Source organism: Prorops nasuta, unplaced genomic scaffold (assembly GCF_024137725.1).
Source record: "Prorops nasuta isolate Cenicafe-Biocafe unplaced genomic scaffold, Cenicafe_Pnas_1.2 PNAS00006, whole genome shotgun sequence".
Classification (NCBI taxonomy): Eukaryota; Metazoa; Arthropoda; class Insecta; order Hymenoptera; family Bethylidae; genus Prorops; species Prorops nasuta.
This window is the reverse complement of record NW_027116803.1, coordinates 3,029,009-3,040,125: the sequence shown is the minus strand read 5'-3', so window position 1 is coordinate 3,040,125 and position 11,117 is coordinate 3,029,009. Positions and strand designations below refer to the sequence as shown.

The 11,117-nt window shown below is 28.5% G+C and overlaps 4 protein-coding genes across 10 annotated transcripts; 2 read left to right on the top strand and 2 right to left on the bottom strand.

Annotated features, from left to right (window-relative positions):
• Positions 1-293: 293 nt before the first annotated feature.
• On the bottom strand, positions 294-1,310 carry Membrin (golgi SNAP receptor complex member 2). 3 transcript variants are annotated; one of them, XM_066728859.1, is made up of 2 exons: positions 1,023-1,310; positions 294-913 (listed from the first exon to the last, which is right to left on the bottom strand). In XM_066728859.1, exons 1-2 carry the CDS (start codon positions 1,160-1,162, stop codon positions 415-417), a joined length of 639 nt encoding a protein of 212 aa, XP_066584956.1. In that variant the 5' UTR covers positions 1,163-1,310; the 3' UTR covers positions 294-414. The 3 variants fall into 3 exon arrangements, 2 of the variants coding, with proteins under 2 accessions (XP_066584956.1, XP_066584957.1); XM_066728860.1 differs by having other exon boundaries at positions 294-935; positions 1,014-1,165; XR_010822820.1 differs by having other exon boundaries at positions 772-913; positions 1,014-1,165.
• Positions 1,311-1,676: 366 nt separating this feature from the next.
• On the top strand, positions 1,677-3,413 carry LOC136774510 (enoyl-CoA delta isomerase 2-like). Of its 3 annotated transcripts, none has more exons than XM_066728857.1 (7): positions 1,677-1,770; positions 1,841-2,236; positions 2,331-2,497; positions 2,567-2,687; positions 2,763-2,852; positions 2,916-3,056; positions 3,122-3,411. In XM_066728857.1, exons 2-7 carry the CDS (start codon positions 2,138-2,140, stop codon positions 3,254-3,256), a joined length of 753 nt encoding a protein of 250 aa, XP_066584954.1. In that variant the 5' UTR covers positions 1,677-1,770; positions 1,841-2,137; the 3' UTR covers positions 3,257-3,411. The 3 variants fall into 3 exon arrangements, with proteins under 3 accessions (XP_066584954.1, XP_066584953.1, XP_066584955.1); XM_066728856.1 differs by having other exon boundaries at positions 1,698-1,761; XM_066728858.1 differs by lacking the exon at positions 1,677-1,770 and having other exon boundaries at positions 1,780-2,236; positions 2,316-2,497; positions 3,122-3,413.
• On the bottom strand, positions 3,266-6,763 carry LOC136774505 (DNA repair and recombination protein RAD54B-like). Of its 2 annotated transcripts, XM_066728851.1 has the most exons (10): positions 6,411-6,763; positions 6,239-6,338; positions 6,069-6,161; positions 5,848-5,995; positions 5,045-5,613; positions 4,234-4,978; positions 4,000-4,159; positions 3,804-3,930; positions 3,506-3,730; positions 3,266-3,392 (listed from the first exon to the last, which is right to left on the bottom strand). In XM_066728851.1, exons 1-10 carry the CDS (start codon positions 6,761-6,763, stop codon positions 3,330-3,332), a joined length of 2,583 nt encoding a protein of 860 aa, XP_066584948.1. In that variant the 3' UTR covers positions 3,266-3,329. The 2 variants fall into 2 exon arrangements, with proteins under 2 accessions (XP_066584948.1, XP_066584947.1); XM_066728850.1 differs by lacking the exon at positions 3,266-3,392 and having other exon boundaries at positions 3,419-3,730.
• Positions 6,764-7,194: 431 nt separating this feature from the next.
• LOC136774507 (putative ATPase N2B) lies at positions 7,195-10,741 on the top strand. Of its 2 annotated transcripts, none has more exons than XM_066728854.1 (9): positions 7,195-7,323; positions 7,662-7,730; positions 7,827-8,208; positions 8,323-8,508; positions 8,582-8,823; positions 8,891-9,059; positions 9,150-9,290; positions 9,368-9,487; positions 9,546-10,741. In XM_066728854.1, exons 3-9 carry the CDS (start codon positions 7,843-7,845, stop codon positions 9,666-9,668), a joined length of 1,347 nt encoding a protein of 448 aa, XP_066584951.1. In that variant the 5' UTR covers positions 7,195-7,323; positions 7,662-7,730; positions 7,827-7,842; the 3' UTR covers positions 9,669-10,741. The 2 variants fall into 2 exon arrangements, with proteins under 2 accessions (XP_066584951.1, XP_066584950.1); XM_066728853.1 differs by lacking the exon at positions 7,195-7,323 and adding an exon at positions 7,326-7,435.
• Positions 10,742-11,117: the final 376 nt, after the last annotated feature.

The following is an 11,117-nucleotide window of genomic DNA, read 5'->3' as shown; positions in this document are numbered from 1 at the left end:
ATTCCCAGTGCCCACCAATACAATACTGACAGTACGGCTAGTAGGGGGACTAAAAGAAAGGGGCCGCTGGCCTGCTGCGGGCTGCTTGCAGTCCCTGCAGATTCTTTCTATCCCTACTCCTGCTGCTATAGGCCCTTACAGGGGAAATATAGCCCCCCTACCAAAGTACATTGGAAACAATAAAACATGAATCTAAATGTTTTTTACCTTTACACGTCTAATAGTTATCTTAGTCAATTAGACTTAAAAATATATAAAGTAAAATGAAAGTAAAATAATTTTTTTACATCATCTATATATATATATATATATATATATAAAATTGTACAGCTTTTTACTGTTTTCATTAAATTTTATTATATTGTACAAAAATTTTAAATCTTTATAAGTGCTTTATTTTTCTTTTTCCTCTATTTATATAAAGTATACTATCACTAGAATTATAATTACAACTGTAAAAACCATACCAACTATAAGAATGAAACCATCTTGTCGTGTTCTTTGCTCTATGAATCTCATAGTGGTATTTGAAAGGCCCAAAGTATTACCAATATCTACCAAACGTCTATGAGCACCTTTCAAAGTATATCTTTGTGATCTTAAACTGTCTAATATATCAGCTCCATGCTGGAGAAGGTTATCCATACCATATGTTGCATTTTGTAATCTATTATTATGTTGTATACCATGATCCATTAATATGTCAACATGATCATTGGTTGTAAATGTCCTAGATAATAATGCTTCTCGTTCAGCTTCTTTCATTTTCTCCTTTAACTTTTTATTTTTCCATGAATTCAATGCAGCATTTAAATGACGATTATCATATTTTAATTGATCCACTCGCATTTTAGCAGTTTGCCTTTGTGATATAGGACCTTTTGAACAAAGAACTTCTAAACGCTCACAATTACTAAAAAAAAAATATCTGTAAGCTTTTAATGTAATGAAGTTTAAATATACTCAATCATAAAAACTTAAAATGCATAATTTAAATTATTGATACTACTTACAGTGCCTACCTGTTAATAAGTTGAATCTTTGATTGTATTGCAGCATCAATTTCATCTTCATTAAGGTTAGAGATTTTTTTATCCAATTGTGAAAAAAGATGCTGTGTTTCTTGTACTAATTTATTTGTTTGATGATATAAAGCATCCATTTTCGTTAATTTTACTTGTTTAGTTAAACTTAACCACCGCAATTTAACGTAACACTATTAAAACTTATAACAAGTAGAAACTCTGTACAAACTAATGACGTGTACGAAAAGAAATGATAGCAATTGGTTAAATGATCGTTTGACGTTTAAATAATACAAGTAAAGACACAGTATGTACACATACAAAGCATCTACCCCCATGTGTGGTAAACTAAGATCGTGTTTCAAAATTCACTGGCAGTACTGCGGAATATCCTTCTGTCTTCTTTCAATGCTTCATTCTTGACAAAGATATAACGATATCCGCAGTACTGGCAGTGAATTCTGGAACACGGCCTAAACTTGCATCGAGTTTGCACAGTGGAGAGTAAAAAGAAAGAAACCTCATTGGTTAAAACACTTCAATCGTCAATTGTTCAGATGGAATTGATGGAGGCCAGTGTACGTAGCTCGACTAATTTCACTCTGCACTTTCTCAAACATAACAACACTAATAAGAAATTGTATCGAATGTATTGTAAGGTGGTATTCCGTGGTATACGTGGTAATATGTATGTATGTACTATTTGCTTGTGGTAAAGGAGTTTAAAGGACCAAAGGTACTAAAGGTTATGAGCTTTGATCTGCTTGCTGAATGACGTTTGCACTTTGCAGTTTACAACAATTTACAATTTACAGGCTTTACAGATACATTTGCAGTACGTTTTTGTAGACTTGATCTAAATCAAAGTCTAAATTACTTAAGTGTAATGATACAGCTGAGGATTGATAGCTAGCTGTGAAATTATTAATGGTATTAATATAAATAAAACTATTATAAAAAATTTAATATCCTTATCAAATAATTGAATGATAACATTATAAAGAAAATTGGACTAAATTTTAAACTAAAACATCATACTATCTAATTCTATCATTTTTGTACTACATTCACCTTGAAGAGACAAAAAATATTTTGAACAGTACAATTTCACAATGGAAAATAATACCTCAAATATCATAAGTGCCACATCAAATGGTGTTTTAAGAATTACTCTTAATAGACCAAAGAAAAAGAATGCAATTAATGCAGAGGTAAATTAATTTTATACAGAATTAAGGAAAGTTATTGTTAGAAAAATTAAAAAAAATATAAAAATGTATCAAATATTAGTGTTTCCTGTTGTAGATGTATAAAGAATTAACAGATCTAATTAATAACTCAGCCAATGATGATACTGTTAATGTTTTAATTTTAACTGGAACAGGAGATTTCTTTTGTAGCGGCAATGATTTATCTCAGCAACCTACCAATTCAAATTCAGATACTGTTGAGCAAATTCTGTGTTTAGTTAAGTAAGTTCCAAGTTTACTTCAATACAATTTTGTATGGCCATATAATAATTTGATTTTTAATACTTTTAGAAATTATGTGAATAGTTTAATATTATACCCTAAACTATCAATTTGCATTGTAAATGGACCAGCAATAGGAATTGCTGTAACAACATTAGCCCTTTTTGATCTTGTCTTTGCATCAGATAAAGTATTTATTGCAAATAAGAGTTATTTGAAAATTTACAAAATGTATTAAAACTTCATTAATCAACAAATATTTCAGGCATATTTTCGAACACCATTTACTTCTTTAGGACTTACTGCCGAAGGATGCTCTACTTATACTTTTCCTAAAATTATGGGAGCTACAAAAGTATATTCAAATCTATTTAAATTGTCTTATATTTTGATAAATAATTATTAAAACAAATTCCAGGCATGTGAAATGCTATACTTAGGATACAAAATGGATGCAGCAGAAGCAAAAGAACGGGGATTAGTTACTCAGGTTTATAAACATAATTGTATGGATGAAGTTTGGAAACATGTAGAAAATATATCTTCATTGCCAATAGAGGTATTTATAGATGTAAATACTTACATTCAATTGAAATAGTTAACTATTTTTAACAATAATTTTAGCCAATTATAAAAACAAAAGAGATGATAAGACAATGGAACAAGCATACTTTACTAAAAGCAAATGATTTAGAAATAGAAGTGCTATTAGAAACATATCATAAGGGTAGTACTTACAGACCAAAAAGTAAAATATGAATTATTGGTTTGGAATCATAATACTTACTTCAGTCATTCAAATGTTTTCTTTGTAAGTTTAATAATTTTTGTATCAATTTACTGTGTTTTTAAATATGAATGATATGTGTTGAGAAACTCCCTGAAGCATGATTTCCTAAAATACAAGATTAATTTTTACTATTATACTATATATATATATTTTGATTGAATATATTTTTTAAAATAAAATTTTACATAAATAATCAAAAGCAATGTACTAATTCTTACCTCCAATAATGTTGGAGGAATGGGTAGTTTATAGTGTTCCCAGTCTAAAAGTTGGTTGATTGTTAAATTTTTTTTATTATGATCTTTTAAAAAAAATTGTGATTCTCTTCTACTTTTATCTTTAAACAAAAATTTAGACTGTCCATCAGTTTGTGATCCATCACATGTACATTTCATTAAGTCATGAGTTAAAGAAGCAGTATTTGTTGCAAGTGTAAAAATATCCTACACAATAATATATTAATGCTTAAAATAGTTATTTTAAATTTGCCATAATTTTTATGTATAAAGAGTATACCTTTAGTTCATCTGAAGAAAATTTCATTGAAGTTAAATATTTTGAATCTACTATAGCTTCACTCAAATTAGTTTTATTAATTTGTCGTTGATATATTTTTTCTTCAATAGTTCCTGTTGTTAATAATCTGTGACAATAATATTTATTAAGTAAATGATATGTAAAATATAATATAAATTAATATAATAATCATTACCTATAAATATACACATCTCTTTTTTGTCCATCTCTCCAAATTCTTGCCATAGCTTGAGCATCAGATGCAGGATTCCAATCTGAATCAAATAAAACGAGACGAGATGCGCCAGATAAATTTAACCCTACACCTCCTGCCTTTGCACTTAATAAAAATATTTCTGAAATAATGATTTCCAAATGTTAATTGTATCTCATAATTAACTATTAATGATTAGAAGTTTAAAAAATTTACTGTGTTTATTATTATTTGAATTAAACTGTTCAATAATTTTATTTCTGTCAGCAGCTGGTGTACTGCCATCCAATCTAAAATATTCTAATTTTTCTTCTCTAATTAAATTTTCAAATAGGTCCAATGTTTTTGTAAAATAGGAAATTAAAACCAATTTCTCTGAACTTTGTTTCAAATTTTGTATTAGTGTTTGCACTATTGTAATTTTTCCTTGATATCCACTTTTAGAATTGTGTAATAGCTTCTTATCATTTAAATTATAATTGTTGAATAAAATATTAGTATCATTTGTAAAAAGAATAGAGTGATTGCATATTTTTTTAAGCGCTGTTATTAATGTTAAATGAGGAATATTTGTTTCTACAAGAACTTCCTTATTAAAGTATTTATCGCTGATGAGAGAATATAAATATTCTTGTTCTTGGGATAATTTACAAAACACAACCATTTCATGTTTACTAGGCAAGTATTTGTTAATTGTTTCTTGAGTGCGCCGTAAAATAAAAGTTTTTGTATGTTCATACAATTCATCAGCTTTTGCCTTGCCTAGTTGTAAGACTTCGTCGCTTACGTTTTTCAACTGCGATGATACAATAGGATCTTCGTACGACTGTTTGTATTCACTATAAGCACCCAAAATTCCTGGATTTACAAAGTTAACTAACATGTAAAATTCTTGTAAATCATTCTGTATAGGTGTACCTGACACTAATATCCTTCGTGCACATTTTATTTCATTCAGAAGCTATAACAAAATTATAACAAGAAACGTTTTTAAGTCTTATAATATTAACATTACTATTATATTTACCTGTGCTGCTTTTATATTGCCATTTTTTAAACGATGACCTTCATCGCACAATATTAAGTCAAATGTCAACTCTTTAATTTCTTCAAAATGTCTGATAAACAAGTCATAACTAATAATTAAAACATTATCCTTTTGTAATTTTCCAAAATCTTTTGGCTTTCTTTTAACATCTGCAATGTATGGAAATATTCTGTGTCTTCCTAGCCAACGTATAAACTCTTTACCCCATGAGTTGCATAAACTACTTGGTGTTACAATAAGAACACGTTTTAATACTGGTTTTTTATATGGTCCTTTTTTTAAAAGAGTCCATATTAAAGTTATACATTGTAAAGTTTTGCCTAAGCCCATTTCATCTGCAAGTATTGCCCCATAATAGTTAGGAACCGATATTCCCATAATGCATTGATACAAAAAGATTACTCCAAATCGTTGATGTTGTCTCAATACAGTTGCTAAGCAGTAGTCCACTGTCACCTCTACTTCTTTGATTAATATATCATCTTCCTCCCATAATGTAGTTTTACATAAATATGGCATTATCAATGTTTCTGATTGTTGTGTATCTCCTATTATTATTTATATTTAAGAGTTAGGATAATGTAATATACATTAGAAAATTTTCAAACTGAATGCATTAAAATTGTAATGTATTGTTATGTCATTTGTACATTTAAAGTTAGAAATAAGCACATAACATGTTTTTTTAAATTTATGCCAATTAATAATTGAAAGTACAAAAACTGTTTTCTTAAATCAGTAGTAATAATATTACGTGAAAATAAATTAATCTTATATCAAACCTTTTTTAAGATTAGAAGAACCTTTCTTAAGAACATTTATTGGTGTTCTAGGTAGCAATCCCTTAAACTTTTTGGTAGGAGGCTCTTTAACTATATCATTGACATCTTTATCATTTGATGAGTAGCCTACGGTTACTTTGTCTATTATCTAAAATAATTTAACATTCAATTTAGTGCTACTTTTTAAAAATAAATTGACATATCTAAGATGAAATATTAACTTCAACTTCTCTAGAACCAATGGACAATAGGTATCCTTCTGTTATAAGCTCAGATTGAACAGTGGCTCTTCCTATTATAGTACCTGTAGAATCCTATGCATAAAAATAAAATTATAAGAAGCTCTTAAAATATAATAAACATAAAATTAATTTATAGTTATACCATTTACCTTTAAAACAGCACCTTTTCCAAAAACTTCCAAGACTCCATCATCACTGAACGTTTTATGCTTCTTTGCAGATTTTTTACCAAAGACAACATTATACACTCTAGAAAAGTATTTAATATAAATAAATTTCATTGAATTTATTGTATACAAAATAATATGTAAATATACTTACAGCTTGGTATTATCTTTGCTCTCTGGTTTAACATCATTGGTGATTTTCTTGAATTCATTATTTGCTACATATAGTACCTTTTTTTCCTCTTCTATACACTGGGTTTCTTTTTGTATATTTTGAATTTTCTTCTCTTCATTTACCTTTTCTACCCTTTCAGCTTCATTCTCAATTATATTTTGAATTTTCGTTGTTCCATTTGTATTCTTGGTAGATTCGCATAAGATATTCAGAATTTTAGCTGTATCTCTAACAGGCTTAATCTGGTATTGAGAGGAACCAGAAGGACTATTTTTTAAACTGTCATTCTCTTTTAACGGAGAGTTTAGATTAATTGGTTTTTTTCGATACATCACAATGAATAATAGGTTAAATATCTCGTAATTTGTATGAATAAAAATAAATTCAAAATACTGTTTGTTTTTTGATTTTCTTATAAATGAACTACTCCAACTAAATGGCGTATGGATGAATTAGGTAATAGTATATAGTGGGTCTCCTTTTAATTCCCGCTTATACTGGTAAAACTATCCACGTGACCACGTGAACTGTCAAATTATTAGAGAGAACTTCTGCGCGTGTATTTTGAAATAGCCAATAAGGAAAAGTTTTCAGCGCCTTTACCACCACAGACTGCTGAATATAGCTGTCCAATGAGATCGCGGGAATTTCTGTGTATACACCTGCGTGGCTTTTCTGTACCTGCATGCTGTATCTGTATTTATCTTTCTGCTACCGTTTCGCCCCAGTACTTTGTACAGAAGTGGGGATAGATAGAATGGGTCAGCACTCAGCAGCAGGGGCAATTCGCGGATTATTATAACGTTTAATTTTCGTATTTTCCAAATATTCAACATTTACTAATGTTATTAATCTCATTCCGTAATTCAACGAGATTTATTTTAGTACACATGTATGCTTTATAGTGAAGAAGCTTTTACATTTTTATCTTTAAGTTATTATTTAATAATATATTTCGAAGAATAATATTTTGAATTCACGCTTATGCAATGGGTTTGATAATTGTATGACATTATTCTTTATTTTTGGTTTTCTAGTATGATGTGTATTATATTGTATTACATTTTAAAGATTTGTTAGACAAGATAAACAGTTATTAAAAAACTAAGTGATGCAAAGTGTTTTATTCATTATATATTTGCACATACTGAAATTACATAAATGAAACATACTCTATTATTTTTAGACTAATGTCTTTGGTCAACTGTTATCCAATTTTTTATGTTAAAGAATACAGAGATAATAGAAGTCATTTTACCAGTAACAAGACAAATATTTTGTCCCCTTTATCTATGATAGGTATGTCAGTAATCTAAATAACTTCTTATGTTTCTTCTTATATAAAACATTCTCCAAGTGACATTAAATATGGATTTAACTTGAACTTTATTTCAGAGATGTTACTTCGACTATGAATTCCATTACAACAAAATTTCCTTACTTAATTCCTTCTTTTTCACGTTTTCAACCTGTTATTTACTTGCAATACTCTCATAATGCTCAAGAAATAGCTGCACTTAAGAATAAAGGCCCTATTGATGTTTTAAAATATAGATTGTCCGAAGGACAAGTACTAATTGATAATCATCAGATGAAAGTAACAGAAATATTACAAAATATTTATGAAGAAGTGAATCATTATAAGCCTCAACAATTTAATTTAATAAGTAAATTATTTAGTCAGAAGAAAAGAGTATCGCCCAAAGGTCTTTACCTATATGGAGCAGTAGGTGGTGGTAAAACTATGTTAATGGATCTTTTTTATGATTGTGTTCAGGTATTCTATTTTTCTTTAATATTAAAGAAGCATCAAAAGCAATAAAGCACAATACAAAATAAGAGGATGCACATAAATTTTGATCATTTATTACACTTGACTATTTTATTTTAGATTGAAAAGAAAAAACGAGTCCATTTCAATGCGTTTATGCTAGATGTACATAAAAAAATTCATGAAATAAAAAAGACAGTTGTTATAGATCGCAGTAGTACAAAGGATAATCCATTTGATCCAATACTTCCAGTAGCATCACTAATAACAGAAGAAGCTTATTTACTTTGTTTTGATGAATTTCAAGTAAGAATTAAACAATCCTTAATAATCTAATTAATTAATACTGAGTAAATGTTTAATTTTATCACTTTAATAGGTAACAGATATTGCTGATGCTATGATTTTAAAAAGATTATTTACTGAGCTTTTTAATAATGGTGTTGTGGTAATAGCCACCAGTAATAGAGCCCCAGATGAGTTATATAAAAATGGACTTCAAAGAGCTAGTTTTGTACCATTTATTAAAATATTAAAAGAACATTGTAATGTATACTGTTTAGATTCTGGGATAGATTACAGAATTAAGGCTGGACCTAATAAAAATAAATTTTATTTCATGTAAGTAATCTTTTGTATTATGTACTACAATTTCTATGATATTGATATTATTAATTTTTTTTCAAAGCAAGGGAAAAGATGCAGAGAACAATGTAAATAAAATTTTTAAATATTTAATTTCAATGGAAAATGATTCTGTACGTCCTCGTACCATTTGTATACAAGGACGTAATGTTACATTTGCTAAAGCTTGCGGAGAAATATTGGATTCTACATTTCATGAATTATGTGACAGAGTGAGTAGATTTTATTAAAATAAAGCATGACTGATTCATATTTTGAACTTTAATGGAAAATTAAACTACATAAATAACAATGTTTTTCAGCCATTGGGTGCAAGTGATTACTTGGCATTAAGTCATGCTTTCCACACCATTATAATAAGAGATGTACCTCAATTTACTCAAGCTCTTAAATCACAGGCTAAAAGATTTATAACACTTATTGATACATTATACGATAATAAGGTACATTGGATGAAGCTATAAACTAAAAAAAATTGTTTCATTTAATAAATTGTCTGATTTGGGTTTATTATTATCAGGTCAGAGTAGTGGTATCAGCCACAGTACCTCATACTGAACTGTATGCAGTAAAATCTGAAGATGAATATAGCGATGAAAAACGAATGCTTATGGATGATTTAAATATTACGCATGGCTCAGTAAGTTACATTTCTGTTAAAGCTAGTATTTATTTATTAATATCAATTGGTTTATTAGGATGATCAAAAATCTAATATATTTACTGGAGAAGAAGAGATATATGCGTTTGACCGTACAGTTTCTCGTCTTGCTGAAATGCAGACTTTACAATATTGGGAGCAATGGTCGAAGCATAGATAATGACAATTCAATATAACGTAAATGATATAGATTGATTATATTTATATAAATTCCAATATGAGTATTGAGTATATTTGAAGCTGTTTACTTAATGTTGTACTTACATTATACAATTGCTCGCTCAGTACATTATTTATTTACAAAGCAATAATTGTTTGTAGAAAACTTTTTGAACTTATAAAATTGACAATAGTCTTATTTAATATTTACTAAAATATTTTTAATTTATTAAATGTGTTGTTTCAAACATCTCTCTTTCTTCTTTTAAAAGGGATTTCACTATTAAATGTGATTTATCACTTATAGTCGTATCGTTTTGTTATAAGGTTTATTGAGAAGTTTTCTTTCAATTTCGTTAATTGATCGAAATGGATTCAGGATTGGAGCAATTGGAGATAGATCAATCAATTTAAAAATTTATACTTATTTGAATATGGAACGTAAGATGGCGCCATATATATTTTTGCATTTTATACTACTTTACCAACACAGAAAAATAAATCAACAAACCATGGAGCATGGAGGTACTGCCGTACCTTTTTAATTGTTGCAGTTGTCATGTGCAATGCTTGCGATTTTTGTTGAGTTCGTGGGAGGTATCAATAAATCAAATATAAGCTTAGCAAGGGTTAAGAAAGATTACTAAGATTATTGTTTTACTTTGATCTATAACACAATGCTTAACTCAGTCTTCATCTTAAGTAATTGCTAAGTTGAAATTCAAGCTTAGTCAGTTTATTTATACTATTTGATACCACCATGTGACTTTCCTCTCAAATATGCAAATATTGCATTCGTAATTTTCTTGATGTGTTTAGGAACGATAGCCTCTCGTGTATGTAGTATGCACTACATAGTATGTATACACGCCTTTTCAAAACTCCAGCTGCTCCCGCGGCCGCTGCCACTGCTGCCAACAGTCTGTTGAACAAATCCGCCTTGAATATTTGTTATGCACACTATTAGAAATGATAAGTCTCGAACTTTTAAATAACATCATTCCGTACATTTTCCTGCGGAATTTTTATACAATGCTACAGCTTAATGACTATGAATACGACGATTGAATTTCCTACAGTGTATGTGCTAGTACGGGAAATTTCATACTATTCTGTAATACTTTGTACAGGTTGAAAGAGTAAACTAATACAAAATTTTAATATTTTCAATATTTAACGGAGTTACATAATATTATTTTTGTAGGCTATCGACCTAACGAATTTATACTTAAATAGATTTGTATGTAATTTACAAATATTTATTAACTGTATAAAAACTCAATTTTTTTTTATTATTATTAATATTTACCGAGCTTCTTAATAATTTATGCATACTCTTGACCTGACCTAAAGATAATTTAACTTTATGCTACTGCTTTTTGGAATAATCCATAAAATTATAGAGATTGTTCATACCGTATGTACACTGAGTTGGTAAAAATGTATAGGT

Coding starts and splice junctions, on each gene's coding strand:
- LOC136774505 (XM_066728850.1), bottom strand. CDS start 6,763: ATGTATCGAAAAAAACCAATTAATCTAAACTCTCCGTTAAAAGAGAAT. Junction 6,339..6,410: donor AGCAAAGATAATACCAAGCT/GTAAGTATATTT, acceptor ATACTTTTCTAG/AGTGTATAATGTTGTCTTTG. Junction 3,931..3,999: donor AGAGATGTGTATATTTATAG/GTAATGATTATT, acceptor TTATTGTCACAG/ATTATTAACAACAGGAACTA.
- LOC136774507 (XM_066728854.1), top strand. CDS start 7,843: ATGAATTCCATTACAACAAAATTTCCTTACTTAATTCCTTCTTTTTCA. Junction 8,824..8,890: donor AAAAATAAATTTTATTTCAT/GTAAGTAATCTT, acceptor TTTTTTTCAAAG/CAAGGGAAAAGATGCAGAGA. Junction 9,060..9,149: donor TTCATGAATTATGTGACAGA/GTGAGTAGATTT, acceptor AATGTTTTTCAG/CCATTGGGTGCAAGTGATTA.
- Membrin (XM_066728859.1), bottom strand. CDS start 1,162: ATGGATGCTTTATATCATCAAACAAATAAATTAGTACAAGAAACACAG. Junction 914..1,022: donor AAGATTCAACTTATTAACAG/GTAGGCACTGTA, acceptor TTTTTTTTTTAG/TAATTGTGAGCGTTTAGAAG.
- LOC136774510 (XM_066728857.1), top strand. CDS start 2,138: ATGGAAAATAATACCTCAAATATCATAAGTGCCACATCAAATGGTGTT. Junction 2,688..2,762: donor TTGTCTTTGCATCAGATAAA/GTATTTATTGCA, acceptor CAAATATTTCAG/GCATATTTTCGAACACCATT. Junction 3,057..3,121: donor TATCTTCATTGCCAATAGAG/GTATTTATAGAT, acceptor CAATAATTTTAG/CCAATTATAAAAACAAAAGA.